At 36.0% G+C, this 18,891-nt stretch overlaps 1 protein-coding gene across 1 annotated transcript; it reads right to left on the bottom strand.

Annotated features, from left to right (window-relative positions):
• Positions 1-3,107: 3,107 nt before the first annotated feature.
• Positions 3,108-16,137, bottom strand: TRAT1 (T cell receptor associated transmembrane adaptor 1). The gene is made up of 6 exons (XM_084535890.1): positions 15,881-16,137; positions 11,220-11,333; positions 9,545-9,581; positions 7,588-7,649; positions 6,986-7,044; positions 3,108-5,769 (listed from the first exon to the last, which is right to left on the bottom strand). The coding sequence occupies exons 2-6, from the start codon at positions 11,323-11,325 to the stop codon at positions 5,509-5,511; spliced, it is 525 nt and encodes a 174-aa protein (XP_084392016.1). The 5' UTR covers positions 11,326-11,333; positions 15,881-16,137; the 3' UTR covers positions 3,108-5,508.
• Positions 16,138-18,891: the final 2,754 nt, after the last annotated feature.

Consider the following 18,891-nt stretch of genomic DNA (forward strand, 5'->3'; position numbering starts at 1 on the left):
TACCTGTTTTCAGAATTTTATTTTAGGTATAAATTCTCAGGACAAGTTTGTATGCCTACAACAAATACATGAGAACAATGTGGCAGGATCCCACAGGCTTTCATTGCTGTGCTCCTTCTTGGCAAGGGGGTTGTTTTAGTGGTAAGCGTTAGGTCAAATGCACTCTTTTATCAGCATTGCCCAGTGTCAGCTTTCCAGGCTTCAGAAAAGGAAAAATAGTTTTCCTTGACTTCCTTTCTGGGCATGTTTTTTTTTTTATTGTGTTTTGGTGTTCTGCTGTTTGTGATGTGCTTGCTTATTTCTTTGTCTTTACATTATTATAGCACTTAAAACCAGATTTTTTGTTACTTTTAAGTGGTGTTGAATGGAACAAGAAGTCAACTTCAGTAACGCTTACTCTAGAGTAAGACAATAAACATCAGTGGGTGGCTTCTGCAATGCGTATGCACATGTTCCCTCCCTCATTGTTCCTATGTTAGGGTCTTCAACTGATTAAGGAGGTATTGGGGAGGCATTGGGGAGGCAAGGACAATCCCCAGACATGGACTGTATATCTCGAAACAAGACACTGGAACTCATGATAAGGAAGCGGCAGACGGACAGAGAAACAAACGTAAGGACTATAAATCTCAAAACTGGACATTGGAATTCATTATAAAGATACAACAAACGGAAGAATTAGCAACAACCAGCTCTTGCAATTAAGAAACCTGCCAATTCAGCAGATTCCTGACCAAAGGTGAAAAGTACACTGTGAGGAAGACTCGGGGTCTTCCTCCCAAAGACCCCTGCCCACAATTCTTGGAAGGCTCTACGCAGGCGCAAGGTGCCAAAAGGCTAATTAGCATAAGAAGCAAGGGACGGTGGGGATAGGTAATGCATATGTATAGGTGCTTGTAGAATATTGATAGATTGATTGTATAAATTCAAGACTGCTTTCCGCTTTAGGTATGCACGATAGGTGGAGAGATCCCCCGTGCATCCAGCGCTGCAATAAAGAATATACCACTTAAAGGAATTTCGGCTTCTATCTTTGAATCACAACAACAGTCTTTTAGAGATGCTTTATGCTTTTGTGGCGGCTCACTTCTGGCCCCAGATATGGATGGACACTAGGGAAATGCGTTATTAACTACCTTTTTTTTTTTTTTTTTTTTTTAATTTATTTATTGAGGTAATTATTTCCCAGTATTTCTTGAGATACCACTACCAAAAGACTGCAAAATTGCACTAATGTTTTCTGTTTTGAAGTAACTCTAAACTAGAATCACTTTTGGACGTGTCTAAATATGTTTTCTACACAGGTAGGAAAAAAAAAGCAAGGAACCAAGGTAGGAAAAAAAGTTTATTTAAAGAACTTAGCAATAATTCATTCCATCTATGGAAATGGCTTAGAATTTTAAGAGGTAGTTCTTGGAAAAACTCCTGGTGTTGGAAGATAAGCTCATCCCGGTGCAACTTTTTTGATTCCAGCAGTAGCAAGGAATGGGAGAAAGTTACACAACTATTTTTGGAATTTGAAAACATCCACTTGTTTGTCTTCTGATTCTTAAAAGTGTGATATCACCAAGGGTCTGTCATGACTGCTGAAGGATACCTGTTCTAGACCTCTGAAAATTTAATGGTGCTACTTGATACTCTGTTTTGATATCTATTCTTGAATTCCAAGCAGTCTTCTCCTTCTGCCACCGTATTCCTATTAGGCTTATTTTTTCACATTTCCACCAAACTGATAATTGAGTCAAATGCTAAGCTTACTGTTATAACGACAGCTTCAAACTGCATCTGTCTGCTTCAAAATATTTGTGAAGAATGCTATAAAAACAGGTTAAGTTACTGAGATAGTACAAAACAAGACCTAGGATCTCCTTTTCTGATTTTGCTTTAATTACTTCTGAAACTCTTTATACAGAATGGATTTAAAGAAACTATACAGAATGAATTTAAGAAACGCATGGTAGCTTACATAAGTCTTTGTCAATGGCTTGAAGATGAAGCAATATTGAACATGCTCTTTCATTTAAAAATTAGTAGTCACTTAAAAACAATCCACGCAAAAAAAAAAGGGGGGGGGGAGGAGGAGGAGGGTTAGTGTCTTATTTAAGCAAACAGAAGGTAGAGATCTGGGGGAATAAAACTGAATCTGGACATCACCAAACTTGGAGGAGTTGTGGACTCAAATGAGGGCGTAAAGGCCTTGCAGAGGGATCTGGACAGGTTGGAGAGCTGGGCGATCACCAACCGCATGAAGTTCAATAAGAGCAAGTGCCGGGTCCTGCACCTGGGACGGGGAAACCCTGGCTGCATGTACAGACTGGGCGATGAGACGCTGGAGGGCAGCCTAGAAGAGAGGGATCTGGGGGTCGTGGTAGACAGCAAGTTGAATATGAGCCAGCAGTGTGCCCTGGCAGCCAGGAGGGCCAACCGTGTCCTGGGGTGCATCAAGCACGGCATCGCTAGTAGGTCAAGGGAGGTGATTGTCCCGCTCTACTCTGCGCTGGTGCGGCCTCACCTCGAGTACTGTGTGCAGTTATGGGCACCACAGTATAAAAAGGACATGAAACTGTTGGAAAGTGTCCAGAGGAGGGCTACGAAGATGGTGAAAGGCCTGGAGGGGAAGACGTACGAGGAACGGCTGAGGTCACTGGGCCTGTTCAGCCTGGAGAAGAGGAGGCTGAGGGGAGACCTCATCACAGCCTACAACTTCCTCGTAAGGGGGTGTCGAGAGGCAGGAGACCTTTTCTCCATTAACACCAGTGACAGGACCCGTGGGAACGGGGTTAAGCTGAGGCAGGGGAAATTTAGGCTTGACATCAGGAGGGGGTTCTTCACAGAGAGGGTGGTTGCACACTGGAACAGGCTCCCCAGGGAAGTGGTCACTGCACCGAGCCTGTCTGAATTTAAGAAGAGATTGGACTGTGCGCTTAGGCACATGGTCTGAACTTTTGGGTAGACCTGTGCGGTGTCAAGAGTTGGACTTGAAGATCCTTAAGGGTCCCTTCCAACTCAGGATATTCTATGATTCTATGATTCTATGATTCTATGTAGCAGCATTAGTAATGCCTTGGATTGATAAGCCTGACAAAAGATGATCCTGAAGTTGATGCTGTGAGAGCAGCAATGAATAATTTATTGATAACAGTGATTAAATTGGAAAGAAAGTGTATATTGAAGGAGGATATTTACAAAAGAACTCCGTTCTTTTAGGAAACAAAGTTGTAGAGAAAAGCAGCAGATGAATATTTTAGTAAATAAATAGCTGGACTGAACAATGAAAGCTAAGTATACAGAGGAAACTAAATGTACCAAAAACATTATGCAGTGGGCTTATTGTTATGTGTATACTCAATGAGAAGTGTATGCTTCATTTCTATTGATATTTTTTCTAATCATCAGTCTCAGAAGTTCTTTGATCTTGGAATTTTGAGAGTGAAGACATACATGTAATCAAGAGTGAAAACACTGAGAGAAAATTGGGAAATAGCAACTCTTGAACAAAGTTTACACAAATTGTATTAACTGAAAATAATAGCATCCCTTTTTTTGTATATGTGTTGGAAAAACAATGACAATAAGCTCCATGGGACTCTCCTCATATACTGTTTAAGAAAGCTTGTTAAGAAGGCTGTTTAAGAAAGCTTTCACTTCTAATTGCTTCACAGGGCTGAGTATTGCATCTGATTGGTGTCAGTTAAATTGAAATATTTTATGTATCATTAATGTTAGTCAAACTATTTTGATATATGAAGCTATGCAAGAGCTTGTAAATAGCTTGTTTATTCTTCCTTTGCTCCTGCTAAAAAACAATGTGCTCTTTACAACCTGATCAAATTAAGGTAGTACTTTGTGCTCTATAATCTTGCTGTTTAGCTTTGGATTTTAGATTTGACTTTTGTTGTGTTTTTTTCCCCTCCTTGGGATTTCAGTTAGCATCATCATTTAATATGATGCTTCATTACAGTGGTGGTGTGCGTGTTTTTAATTGATTCTTCACAAATATTTATTCCTGTTTCTCCAATGTTAATCGGTCAATGGCCATGATAACAATCAGTTTAATGCTACTGAGTCTGCCTTGTTTCTGGGATCTAGTGGTCAAACATATTGATTTGATCTCTGCACATAAAACTCCATGCTAGTACAAGACACTGAGCAGCTTGGTCTGCAGGGGTTGGGTCATTCTTCTTGGTCTAGCATAGAAGTTAAGGCATGTGAGAGAGATCTGTTAACTAAGCTAAACTAAATGTGGGCCAGGCTGTCAAACAACTTTTACATTTGTTTTTCTTCATAAATTTGTTGCATCTCTTGACAGAGGCAGCCACTTCTGCTTTTTCCAGAGGTGTTGGCTCTTTGTACTATAAGTTGTTTGTTTTTTCTAACTGCTTTCAAAGCTGCTGTCTCCTTCAGGACCTGAGATGCTGTCAGGCTTCTGAATGTCCTTGAGCATTTCAAGTTCCTCAGCACTGTGCTCTGCATAGATTTTAAAGACACTAATATTTTTTTTTTTGAGAAGGCAGAACTTTCTGACATCTAGAGGTAGGCATGGTACATCAGCATGTCTTGTTTTCTGCTACTACTATTTAATGGCTCCCAGAATGTGCTACAAAAAGAAATCCTTACTATAAGTTCTTGCTATCTTATGAGTGCAACCAGTATGTAAATAACTTAGGAAATAAAAAACTTCCTATTAAAAAAAAAAAAAAAAAGATAAATGCACTGTAAAACCTTGTAGGAATTTAAATATCAAATATAATTTTAGAAGGAAAAAATCCTCTACAGGAGATTTATTGGTACAGATCATTTGTCAATATCTTATTCTTGAATATAGATGAATAAAATACTGTTAGTAGAGGAATGAAGATTTGATATGTATGTTGATATTGTTCACAGAAGGAAACTGAAGATATATGAGTTTCTTTTAAATCTGCCTAGATGTACAGGTACTACTTAAAAAAAGTTGTTAAATTATTCTGCAATTAGCTTTAAGTATATTCTTTTAATACCGTAGGCTGCTGACAGTGAGGAAGTACACAATGTTGAATAGCAGATCAGTGTTTAACTGGGAAAACAACTAAATCCTTAAGTGTACTTGTGCAAAACACCATTTCTTTTCAAAAGTATTGTGAAAACCTATACAGAAGAACAGTCGTACTGTGCAGGAGTTCTTACACACAAATGAGTAGGTCTTTTGTTACTGTTTGAAGGTTGATGGTTGTTTTAAACGAAGGTTTAATTTTGACTTGAATACCATGTGAATCCTGCTCCTACAATTCCCTTTCAAAACTTCTTCAGGAGGACAGGCCCTTTAAAGTGACAGTCTGGACCTATAGTTAGTTCTTGCTTAGTCCGTGGATTTGCTTGGAAGACAATTTGGAACATTTCACTTACCTGTTTTACACCTATATTTGGTATGTTAGTTTGACAGGATACAATTTTAATTGTTCACCTTTCCTCCAGAACAACCAAAGCAGATCTCACTTTGTGATTGCATATTTGGTTCATGAAGCTACTTCAAATGTTCTCTCCATCTGTTGTATGAATCAAACCCATTAGTCTTATGGGATCATCATGAATGGCTTCTATGTTGACTGTGTTTTCAGCAGCCAGCTGATCACTGTTGAGGTAAATGCTAACTTTTGAAGTGATAATGGTGGGTTTGGATGATCTTTCTTCATCCTCTACTGAAGGGTCTTTTTTTCTCCTTGGTTTTCTGCGTTTTCCCTTGACACTGTGATCAAGTGAGGCATAACACATCTGATGGTCAGGCTCCACCTAGAAGGAAATTCACTTTGCATTTAACATTCCGTAGTCATGCTTGATTTAGAATTATGTCTAAGGCTTCCAGTACATCTGTATTGTTATTGTGGTTGGGGCTGAAGCTTACACAAACTAGCTGTAAATGAACTAATTGAAAGTACAGATGATTAAGCTATGGCAGCACAGAAAACAGACCAACAAGAACCTAATGGTAAATGACTCATGTTCTTGAAATAATGGCAGTAAGGAAAAAAAATAATTAAGGTATTTTTCCCTCTATGGGAATAAGAATAGCTTATATAATCAGCCCAAGTTCTTTGGGATGCAAGGCATTGTTGGATCTGTTTTTCTTCCCCCATTTGATCTGTTAGAACGCCACTGTTCGCGACAACAGTTTTTGCAGGCTTTGTGTGGAAAACAAAAGCTGGGCGATTCTTTGTTCTATACCTCATCTGATTTCCAGTGCAAAATGTATGTTGTGTGTATGTGTGTATCCACTGCTACTTTCTATATGTTTTTCAAGTCAAATTGTTAAGTGCTTTTGGCATTGGAATTTTCATAGATGATTCTGTTTCTGTGAAGTTTATGTTAACAGATCTTTAGATAAGAAAGGATGTGTCTTCCCCCTGGAAGCATCCTGAGAGAGAGAGAGGCTGGAAATAACTCCTTATGAAATACCTGGAAATCAATTCAAAAATTGATACTAGGAATGCGTCAATTACAGACAAATTTCAATAGAAGCTTGTATGCTTTTAGGTATCCAAGTAACAACAAGATAAAAATCAATAGAAAATCAGTTGTCTTTCATTTGTTAAGACAGATTTTTGTGCTGGGCAGGAGTAAGTCAGTCAAACTCACGATTATCATGTGATGCAGTTTATGTTTTCATTTGGTTGATGTCCAAAACAAATACAATTCTTCATATAAACCATGGCAGAAGATGCATGCTTAATTGAGCCTGATCTACATTCCTGTGACTGAGCTTTATTATGCCATATGGATAGAAATGAGCAGTCCATAATTCTCCTGCTTCCTTTACTAATGGCCTAGACTGAACTAAGTGTCAAGTCAGTGCTTAAATTTCCTGATGAACTGAAACACTCAAGCATGGTAACTTTTATGATGAGCAGTGTAAGAATTTGAGTTACTTATTGTCATGGGATTACCACAAAAAGTCTGAAACAGGCCTTGTTACCCTCATTCAGATATCCAAATTTAAAAATGAAGATACCTGTAGCTGGTTAACTGGCATTTGAGGCTGGGACTTCATCTGCTCATAACAACATTCCTCTGTAATTTACCAAAGTAGAAAAATGTTTTAGTTATTAAAGACATCCTACTGAGGATTAAAAAAATCCAATTAACAAATCCCCCTGACAGAAATAACCCCACCCCTTTACCCCCACCAATTTACTTTGATAGAAGCTTATCTTGTTTTGAAGTGACATACAAGTCTCTTACTCTGCTTACAGAGTAGCTTAGAAATTCAGGCACAGATACTCTAAAATGGAAAATAATGTTCTATTCATGTGGATAGTAAGCTTCTATTTATTCACTAAAGGGACATCATTTTAGACTGCTAGAACATATGAGGGTAACTTCACATACCAAAGTGTTTGGCAGTAGAGGTGATCTATTCAGTAGATGACCTGGTCTTATAAACAGTGCAGTATTTTGGTTTGCTGTTCTACCCCAAGTAGATATCAGTACAGCAATTAAAAGAGGAAAGGATTCTCAGGTTTTCTGAGAAACACAGAATGTGTTGGTCATTTTGCTTTCAATTTCACATTTCTTATAACCACCAAATAGACACGTTTTTAACGTGAGGCTTACCTAAAACTTCTTGACTGAGATTGCCGTAAACTGGGTCATCTTCTGTGTAATGGTCATCATAGCTAGAATGGGAATGGAAAGATATTTTAAAATCACATAATAAGCTTTATTTAAGACCCCACTATTCTACTTTGAACATTTTACACAAATCTACAGTAAAAGATTGTATATGACCTAAAAAACAACAAGAAGAATATCTGGGGCGATGGGAGGTAATAACACTGTATTTGCAGAAGGGGAAGAAAAGGCACTGTCAATATTCTGAAGAGAAATTTATTATCTAGCCAAGGATAGAACTCTTCTTTCCTGTAACTTAAGTAAGTATAAAGGCAGTCTCAAGACTACTAAGCTACTGGTTGATGGAGTTCTAAAAATATTAATGATCTCTTAGTAACAGTGAGATAACTGTGAGAAGTGGCCCAAAAAGGACTTCATGGGTAAATGTAACCAATCTCTTGCTTTATTGGCTCACATACCATATAATCATTTGAGAACTACGTCAAACTTTTCTAATTCTGCTACTCATATTTATAGAGACTGCTGTGATAAAGACCAAAATAAAATTCATTCACTGTTGAGTTACACGCCTTCATCCTCAAGCTAAAGTTCTTTAACCTACAGAAATGTGCTCCCTTTCAGATGATAACTTCATGTGCTGAGGTTGCTTAATCCGTCTGAACCTCTACTTTGCAAGCTAAATTTGACAAGTCTGGGGGAAGCAGGTGAAGGTCAAAGAGGCCCAGTATAGTAGTGTGGCACAACAGGAGTGCAACTTTAGAGTCAAACAATTGTTGCTAAGGAGTAGATAAACCTGCATGTGGTTGGGAAGGAGGGATAAATTCTATTTAGCTCAAGCCTGGTTTGATTCACTGAAATCCAATTAACAATTAGAGTATGAGGTACAATCCTGGAGCGTGGCTCTTAGTTGGGTTCCATCTGAAGGGAACCCTATTCACATCCTCCAAGGCCACTTTGCAATACAAACTAAGGAACTAAATGGTGCTTTTGGGGAGGATGTTCTTAAAAAAGTGCACTCCTGATTGAACTAAAATTCTTATGTCAATGCACCTAGACAAGACCAGAACAAAGTTCAGCTTTGGCTATTTAATGGTATTCTGTATTCCATTACCTGGTGTTTCTTGAAAATGTTTTTAAGCATGTTTGTAAAAACAAGAATCATTAGAGTGAAGCACAGTGTGATCCTGTTCCCATTGCATCCCTATACTGTGACTTGTAAAGAGGATGTAGTGATGCAATCTTAGACTGTTTTTTTCAGTGGTATAATCAGCTGAACAGACAGTAATGAACAGAGGGACTTCCCAATTTCAAGTAAGCACGTCCTTGAGGATTGGTTTGGGGAGAAGGACAACAGCTTTTGTATTTTTGTTTCAAAGGCATCTTATATTTGTGTTGAGGTGCCTTCTATCTCTGTTTTCTAAAGTAATTTCTTTAATATGGAATAAACTGGGGAGAGATCAGGAGCTGTCCAGCATCTGGAACCGACGCAAACAGACTGATTTAGGGCTTTTGAATGCAATGTGCAAAAGGAGGTTATGAAAAGTAAATACACACAAGTTACTGTTCCCCAAGTATTAAATATCAGACTGTAATTTCTCATTATTTTCTGAGTTCTCTTTAATTATAGTAGATTCATTGAATTGGAGTGGTAGTGTTTTGACTCAATGTTTTGCATTTACTTCAATACATAAAATAATCATATCAGCATGCAGTTATTTATTGTTGAGTAAATGACTGGAGTACATCCCTCCTGTGTGAAATTATTTCCCTCCCCCCTTCACAGAACTTTTTTTTTTTCCCGTAACTCTCCTGCTCTCCAGTAGTGCCAGGCAGGCCATGTGAGATAATGGATTTCCCCCATGTCTTCCGTCTAAAGCCATCTGTCATAATTTATTGCTTATTTTGCCCTTCTCAGAAAGAAATTTTTTATCCAACTTACCTTGGACTGTTGTCTTCATAGTCTTTATACATTTTAGCTAGAAAATTTTTAACAAAAAAAAAAAAAAAAGAATGAATGAAATATGTTATTTAAGAGTGCTTCAGATAATTGTCCTAACTGACACACTTTTGATTTCACTGTACAGAAGTAGGTCTTCCAGGCTCTATTTTTTTAAGCAACATATATGTTTATTATATATAATCCCTTCTCCCAAAAATGTACTATAACACATGGGATTCATTTCTTGTTTCCTCCTCCTCCTACTTCTAACATATCTTTTTCTATGCCTAGGGAGGTGCATCGTGTTTATATCAGAAGATGAAGGGTTCGTTAGTTTTTTTTTTTTTTACTAGTTGCTTCTGTCTCTGAAAGAGAGAGATCCTGTGATCCACAGATGAAGAAACTGAAGCAGAGAGGCAATAGCCACTAAGAGATTTACTGCTAGAGCTTGATTAATAACTCAGGAATGCCTGACTTTCTATCTCGTGCTCCAGGACTCCAGAATTTACCATGGTAAGGCTTTGATACCAGAACACTATAGCATCAGCCAATCTGACTGCAACCTTGCTCAAGGTTAGTTTTGTAAATGACTGTGATTTTTCATCATATCTACCTAATAACACTAAAAATCAAGACAAAACAAAGAAGTGACACTCTCCTTCCCCTCCCAGAACACTCCAGCACCTCTTCTAATAGCCTGTAGTCATACCAATTCTCTTATTGGTGATTACAATTTATAAATATGAGCTTATATGGATTATCTGCTTATGTGGATTACGTATGCATGTAAGTGTTCAAAGTAGTTCGATATAAGTGTTTGCCTGCCCATTCATATTCATACAGCACAAGGTACAATTTTCCCCTGTAAAGACAGGTTTTCCTGAAGGGTTGCAGTAGGATTGTACAACTGATTATAGAATTATATGCAGAAGATTGGTTGTACTGTCATAGTCGATCACATTAACTTTTTTTTTTTTTAAATTTAACTAAAAACAGAGTATGAGTGTAGTCATCCTCTAACAAAAATAAAACAAATGAGTTCATTATTGTCAGTGATGCTTTGGTTTAAGAGATAGAATCCCATGATGAAAAGCAAGTTGGTTTGTTTTGAAAGTAAACTGATTAAACTGATTAATTATGAAATATTAATATTAAATCTTAATATCAATATTAATCTAATTATGAAATCCAACATTCAAATAAACATTCAGAAATTTAGGGAGGATAAAACTTTCTCAGATGTATTTTGTGTTAGTACAGCTACTTAAAATCATTTTTAATTTAAAGTACAGTTGATAAATAAGTTACATGAAATGTACTCCTTAAAAAAAAAAATGAATTAATGACTTTAAAAATACACTATACAAATAAAACATTAAGCAGAAATAATTTTTTCACCCTGTATATTTTCTGTTGATTTATCATCAGAGGACAAGTTTGCATAGTGGTTTTTAGCAGTCGGTTGGGCAGGTAATAATCACTCTGTAATCTTACCTGATTCTCCTAAAAATTTTAAAAGTTACATCCTGACAGCTAGAATCATTCTTGTCAAAGAATAACTTTAAGACTCAAAAGAATAAATCTTTTGGCTTGACATCTCCCAGAAATGATGGGTTTCTCTCAAGGTGCTTTTAAACAGTCAAATTCCTTTCCTTACAGAGACAACATTACTTACTTTCTTGCTTCTTTTTCATATAGTGTGAAATATTCAGTATCAATGAAACAATCAGAGCCAGACTCAGAAAGGCCAAAACTCCCCAGACAGAAGGATGGCATTCCATTTCTGTAACTGAAGGAAAATCATTTTATATTATGTATTGTCTAACAATTACACTGTATTCTTTGTGTTTGGTTGATTTTTGCTTTCTGTAATTCAAGCCTTTTGTTGTTTATTCTGTGGCAGCCATTGCTTTATGAGCTATATAATTAATATCAAAACCAGATGCAAAATAACAAGAAAAAAACATCCATAAACTGTTAACAGAGCTGTGGTTTCATAGCAAATCAGCCAAAGGCTGGGGTACTAGTTTGCCTGTAAAATGGAGTAAAAATCACAAATTGCTTAAAAAAAAAAAAAAAAAAAAAAAAAAAAAAAAAAAGGAAATGAATAGCTTTGAAAGTGTTTTTCTAATTGCCTTTAAAACAAATAAATAATAAAAAAAAAAAAAGTAGCTGGAGCAGAGCAGAGGTTAGATGACACTGGCAGAGTGAGATTCAATCAGGTCTATAATATTCCTATTTGGCTTTGACATAGCTGAATTCCTTCAGGGGCTTAATGTTTTGTTTACTTTTTAAAGGAAAGCTGAGTAAAGGAATGCATCACTATACATTCACATGTTGCAGGGGCAACAATGCATTTAATCCTATTGAGAAGACAAAGATTTGTTCCTTGGCTCACCGACATCAGCTCACCTTCAAAATTGCCCCTTCTGGTTTTTGTTCCCTGATTACATAAAGAGTTGAAAGTTGAAAATCTCTTTTAGTTTTGTTTAATTCCAATCCACAGATGTTATGATGATTAAGCAAGATAAGATAATCCTTGTTAGTAAGAAACTGTGTCACGTAGACTTCTGTAGCACTTTTCCTTCCTCTCTTGAAGCACTATGAAGCACTTACCTTCTCTCTCTTTTTTAAAGGAACAAAGCAGAACAAATAACCTGTGAATTCCTGACAGCTTTGTAACTGTTTATTCCACATAGTCCTTCCAGTGGACATTTATTCCATTCTTTCAAACTAAATATCCCATTCCCATTCCTTATTTTTCTCCTAGTTTAGTTCTAGAAAAGTTATTTGAGGGCTCTCCTTTACCGCAATTACACTTTTCATGTTGAAAGGCACTTTTTTGCAATGAGATACATGACTGAGATATTCATTACAAGAGAGAAAACACCATGAGATAACTATATATAATTTTCCAGAGGAGGAATTAAGAAAAAGGGAGATCTCACCCTGAGAATATGTAATAACATCATGAGTAACCAGTGTTTGGAACCGGGTTACTCTATAATGAGTCACTAGAAAAAAATTGCATCCTATGCAGCCTGCCCAAAACTATAAGAAGTCTATGCCAAAGACAGGAAATTTTAAGTCTCAATGTAGTTTAACTCAATAATCATCCTTCCTTCTTCTTGTGTTCTATCTCTTGTGAAGTGATTGCCTTCCATTTTTCTTATGTTCATTTATTACTGCTTTTCCTAAGACTTTATTTTGTTCAGCGAGCAAAAACAGTATTGTAGCCTGAGAGAAGGACACGTGTACAAAAACCCTGTGATTCATTGGAATAAAAACAGGGAGTAGATAACAAATATACAGCTTGGATCTGAGTGTGTACCTTTTTCTAGGTATTGAAGGCTATCATTTATTTGTCTGTTTCAGGAATTCTATTTTCCCTTGGTGTTTCTAGAGAAAAAGGAGAATTCTTAATTGATGTGGAAGAGGTAACCAAATTTTTGTGGAAAAGCTTTTTATTCATATTTCAACTTCTGAGTTATATTTGAAGCACTGACTGGAAAATAGTTGATGTTGGAAAAAAAAAAAAAAGTTTTTTTCCTTTTCAGTTTTAAGTTTAAAATCTACAGTATATGGGCAATTCCACTTCTCTAGAACTTCTGAAATACTCTAGCAAAGCAACTTTTATTTCTAATTAAATGTACCAATGTTTTAAATCTTACAAACTACAGGTCTTTCTTATACTTACTTTGGAAACTTGCATAGGTTTGGGGAAAGATAGGAAAAAACAGTTTAATTTATCATTATTTAATTTATTTTAAAGTTGATTTCCCAAAATGCCGTTTTAAACATCTGTTGTATTTCAGTAGAATATATGTGACTTAACCTATATACGTACAAGAACATGTATGTGACATAAATGTCTTTTTTTTTTCTCTTACCTTTGCAACATGAGCTACTTGTTTTTCAGACAACCCTACTTATATTTCAGAAATAAAATCAATCTTCAGTTACCCCATAAAACCATAGTAAAGGCCTTGATCAGACACACAGGAGTGCCTCTGTGTTTGGTCTATGGTTTTCTAACGTCAGTTTCAAGTTAATCTTAATTTTCAAGTACAAAATATAAGAGATTTTGTTTTTATATCTCAGATTTAAAGATATACCACTCCCAACTTTCCCTCAGCTGTTCTTTTGCTACCCTTATATTTGTTGCCAATATGCTAGCTATTTACATTTATAATTGCATTATTTAAATATTTACTACTTTGACAACTGCAGTGGTAGAAGGAAAGCTAATACTTGTTTGAAGAGCAGTTTGTCTGCTCAGGTAACTATGCTGCTCTCTCTTTACATTATGATAGCAGATGCAATCTGTGACAGCTAACTGGCAAAAAAAAGGTAAGGCAAGTGCGGATGGAGACAGAGATAGACAGCAAGAGAAGTTTAATTATAGTTTAGAGTGTTCTGAAATAGTTTTATTCCATTCTCTAATTTTAATTCTAAATCATCTATTATCAAATGTAGCAAAACTAGATTTACCGTTTTGAAATTATATATTTATTTTTAAGAACCCTTAGAAGAGTTTTCAGAACGTTTCCACCCAACTACCTTCAAACTGATTTAAAAATAAAAATAAAATTTATATCTTTCGGAAAAATGTCCTGGGGAAAAAATAGGCCCCTAGGGACAGTACACTACTATTCTAATAGGATAAGCCTAATTTTTATCAGAGTTTTCTGTAATAGTCTAAGCCTAAGAGCAATAGTAACTTGCTCATACTGAAGCTGTTCTTAAAACGATGTGCTCCACTGTGAAAGAAAAGAGTTCATCGTATAGCCAAAGGTTTCATGAGGACAACAATTCTAGTTTTAATTCAGGAGAACTTGGTAGGTGGGTACTACATTTAATCATTTGGGAGGTGGTACTTGAGAGGCGGTACTACAGTTAATCATTACAAAGATGCCAGTATTTCACATACCTAATACCAGAATCTCTCTAGTATTATTGGTACATGCTTATTCTGCTGTTCTTTCATTCTAGTTTGGAAACGGCATCAAACTTGGATGTCCATCCAAGCAGAGTATCTGCCTCAGGTAATTATTTACTCTGCCTGGATTATTTATTTATTTCTACTTTTCTGACTGTAGGGATGGTGTTACCCAACTCTTTTTAGTAAATTCACACAACAAAATACAGGGAAACAAAACTATTTCCAAATACATAGTTATTTGTGCTGTTTCTCCCTTTTAAATCTCTTGATGACTTTCTGCACCAAAAAATACAGGACACGGGACAAAATAAACATTTGTTGACTTTTTCATAGGTTTGCAGAGTCCATTCTACTGTAATTACGGTGGGGATAAAAGACAAAAAACAACAGTCAAAATTAAAACACCCTAGCCTTTCTTGGATGAATTCTGCAATTACTGCAACTTGAAGGAATTAACATAATCATCCTCTCCTAATCATGTACTTACCTTTTGGTGGAATGGGCCAGATTCAACAATTTGGGCTAGAAAGAGATTTGTTTTCTCCTAGTAACGTATGTGTAAATGGTAGAAGTATTAAGCTCTGTTCCTTCCTGTTCTAATGTATTTTATTCAGAGAATCTGTCACCAAGAGTAACAGGATTATATCATCCTTCTATTATACTTTCCTACAGAAAAGGAACAAGAGGTGGAGATTATAGATACCTATCTAGCAAGAGCTGTCTTGCCATCTATTATATCAACTCATTATTCATGTAAGCAGATTAATTACTTTGATCGTTACCAAATTTTAGAAGATAAGTTGGAGCACAAAACAGTTTTTCTCATTGTTTCTGTCTGTAAATTTGACAAAGATTAAACAAAATTATTTTTTCCCTCTCCTATTAAATGGTGAGGTAAATATTATTCTGTACCAATGACCCCTACCCAAAAGAAACCCATTAAGAGACTGATGAATGTTAAATTAACATTAATAATGCTTCCACCTGTGTGAGCTTTTAAGACGGGATTAATTCTCTGGAAAGGATTTGTTAAGATGTAATTAAGTAATACATAACTAATTGCTTTGTAAGATATCAACTTCATATTTCAGAAGGAAAGAAGCACACTATAAAATAAGAAGTCCCTAGCTCAGTAAATATTTTCAGAATAAAATTGATGTCAATGCTTAGTCTTGATTAACAAACCTTAGTGCTTTTGCCTACTTAGCTGAAGATTAATGAAGGTTTAAGCTGTTGATGGTGACTCATCCTCATCATTATGTTTATTATTAATAATTTGACTTCAGCACAAAGGGCAACCTTCTTGAAGGACTGGTAATCAACCGAAGTACACTTCTACTGTTTCTTTTTTTTTTTTTTTTCAAAATTTATAATACTTAAAAGAAAAGACTCACCTCGTTTTGCTGTTCTTAGGAATACTCCCCACCTCTTTATCCAACAGGAAATCAAGTTATGTTATGTTGGCAGACCTTGGATGTGCTTTTATTTCAGATCTGACAGCATAAATCTATCTCCAGAGTTGCCATCAGTCTTAAAAGTCTCTCGTTTTTTCTTCCCCTGCATTCTTACAGACAGGAAATGTGGTTCAGGCTTTTACAACTTTACTAGCAAACTGACGGTCTCCTTGAGTGTACGCCTCTGAGAGGGAATAAAATATTCATATGTGCACTTGCATACAATAACCACTTGTCTTGCCACAGAAAAGCATGTACAGGACTATTAGTTCAATTTTATATGATACAAACCTACTATGGTAATATTCATATGAGACCCATACTGTAAGGTTTCCTATTTGTGCTATGGTTTTTTTTTTGTTTGTTTTTTGTTTTTTGTTTTTTGTTTTTTTAACAAAAGTATTTTGGATGCCTGTTAAACTCAATTACAGAAATGTTTTACATAGGAGTGCTATTTGACTCTTTCCTTCTTGAGGTTTCTAAACCAAGTCTGGAAGTCCATCACCGAGAGAGCCTACAGTTTAGTCAGTAAGACAACACAGAGGCATGATACAGAAATTACACCATTGCCAGATTTGGAAGGTCAGGTTAAGATATCATAATATGCTCCCTCTGTTCTTTAAAGTCTGTGAATCTGGGCTTACAACTCAAAACAGTTGTGGAAAAAATAGGGTAAATCAGCATGTGTCTTACTGTGTGTGTTTTGTCTTTTTTTTTCTTTCTTTTAATTTAGCAAAACATGCCTGTGTTTGGCTAGAAAAGACATTTTATTCTCAGAATTGCCATAGCTTCTTCCAGAGGAAGCATGCATGTAGATCACTGTTGAAGAGGCTTTCTTTTAACTTTTGAGGGTTTGTGTGCTTTTTTCTTTGTTTTCAGAGCAAATGGTTTTATCTCCAATTACGCATAATGTAGAAGTGGGAAGCGTTGGTTAAGAAAAAGAGGTGAATTACATGACTGTTTGTCTTTTTGGAATACACAAATTGAAAATACCCTCAGTATAATCTAAGGAGCAATGTAGAATGTTTCTCTTTGAGAGAAACATAGGAGGAAACAATCTTGGCTGTATACGTTTATTTGGGATATTATTACTTCAGGATATTATTTTTATATTAACTGCCTTAGATTAATGCTTAAGAAATAATTTACTGGTTTAGCATCTTCTTTGAATGTGCAGGTGCAGGTTAGCCTTAATTAATATGACATACTCTTCCATTTTAATCCGAAGGCAAGAAAGACCCTTATCTACTCAGAGCTTTATCAGAATGAGGTGCATTGATTATGAGACACTAATATATAGAAATGATTAAAATGTTTTTTGAGGTTATAATTGTCATTTTTCATGCAATTTTTCATCAAGATATTTTTAAATGGTTATAGCTTTGGAGTTTGCCAGCAACTGAGTTTAGACACCTTACTTATAAATGTTGGTAGAATCAAAATCACAGATGTATATATTTTATCAGTGTTAAATCAAAAAGCATAGGTCCATCCCATTTAGTTCTATATTCCATTTTTCAGTGAAAGTTCCATTCAGAAAGTGAAACATCCTATGATCTGTGGTTTAAACCTTGGCTTTCAGCAGGGAAAAAGATACACTTTTTATGAAATGGTGACCGCAATTGATACCTTTGAAAGTAAAGGGTTTGTCTTGAGCTTAGGGAAGTAAAAGAACTGAACTAGTTATAACAACTGCATTTAGTAGTTCCATGTCGTAGGCTCAAGTGAACAGAAGTGCTGTGAAGCCACATGATCAGAGTACGCAACTCAGAAAGACCTCCTGTGATGAAAGAAAATCTCTATTTGAGGAAGAAGCTGATGAGAGTGGGAAATACATATTTAATAAATGGAGACAGTTGCTTAATTTCTCAGCTAAGAGTGTGAGGTGTAAAACTGAGATCTGCTGAGGATTCAGAATAAAATGTTTACCAGCCTGAACAAGAAGCTTACAAGTAATAAACTCCTTTGGAGATAATTAGAGCCATAATGGGTAGGTGAACAGTGAGAATGCGGTAGGGAATTTCTAGGTTCGTAGCCCTGGTAGCATGTTAATACATCTGTTCTCCAACAGCAAATCATTGTTGTGCAGTAGCATATTTGGTCACAGGAGTGAAGTCTATTGGATTAGACACGAGTTTGATGTGCTCTTCTGGACAGCCTACAACAGACTGCAAGATCTGTTAAACAGCAAAAAATTCTTCATTGCAGGCCCTAAAATCCATTGTGAATATGACTTCTTACTTCTCTTTCCTGTCTTTTATACCTGTGTTAAGGTTTAAAAAAAAAAAAAAAAAAAAGAGAGAGAGTGAGAGAACCAACCGTCTGCTTAAATTTTTGTTATTCAGGATAATAAAGATAAGGATAAATTGTGCCTAATTTTAGAAAGACATGACATAAAGTAATGTCACTCTATGCACATTTATTGTGTACAAAGATGTTTCCTCTATTTTTGAAAGTCCCTGAGTTGTAAACTGCTGGGGGCATATTCTGGGGAAGTATCTCTGACCATTTACATACTTATTTGATCTTTGGTAAACATATGCTGCTGGTGTCTCCAAGACACGATTCTACATCACATAGACAACTGACTAGTTTGGGAATGGTTCTTGCTATACAAGTTCTTGGAAATGGTAAATACAGTACTATTAAATACGGTTATGCACAGGCATATAAGAAGGAGTAAATCTGTGCTCAAATAGAGTCAGACAGTACAGTTTGGCAGAAGACTTGAATGATCAAGTGAACAGAGTGATAGAGCAGTTGAAAAAATAATGAAAAGCTTACAAAATATTATTTTGTTAGCGGTTTTAGGGAAAGGCAGGCAGGAGAATCCCAAAGTAGCTATGAAAGATGATGTTTGGAAGGGAAGCCATACTTGGGAAGGGTTGATCTTAAATTTCTTTCTTTGGGCTTAACTGAGTCTTTCTAAGTTTGACATTAGTGTAGGAACA

Source organism: Aythya ferina (assembly GCF_964211825.1).
Source record: "Aythya ferina genome assembly, chromosome: 1".
Taxonomy (NCBI): Eukaryota; Metazoa; Chordata; class Aves; order Anseriformes; family Anatidae; genus Aythya; species Aythya ferina.

Bases quoted from the DNA above. Each gene is read 5' to 3' on its own strand.
- TRAT1 (XM_084535890.1), bottom strand. From the start codon at position 11,325: ATGGAATGCCATCCTTCTGTCTGGGGAGTTTTGGCCTTTCTGAGTCTG. The intron at 7,650-9,544 runs GTAAGTTGGATA...TTCCCATTCTAG, and splicing joins TATGAAGACAACAGTCCAAG to CTATGATGACCATTACACAG. The intron at 5,770-6,985 runs GTATCTTCATTT...ATTTCCTTCTAG, and splicing joins TGCCAGTTAACCAGCTACAG to GTGGAGCCTGACCATCAGAT.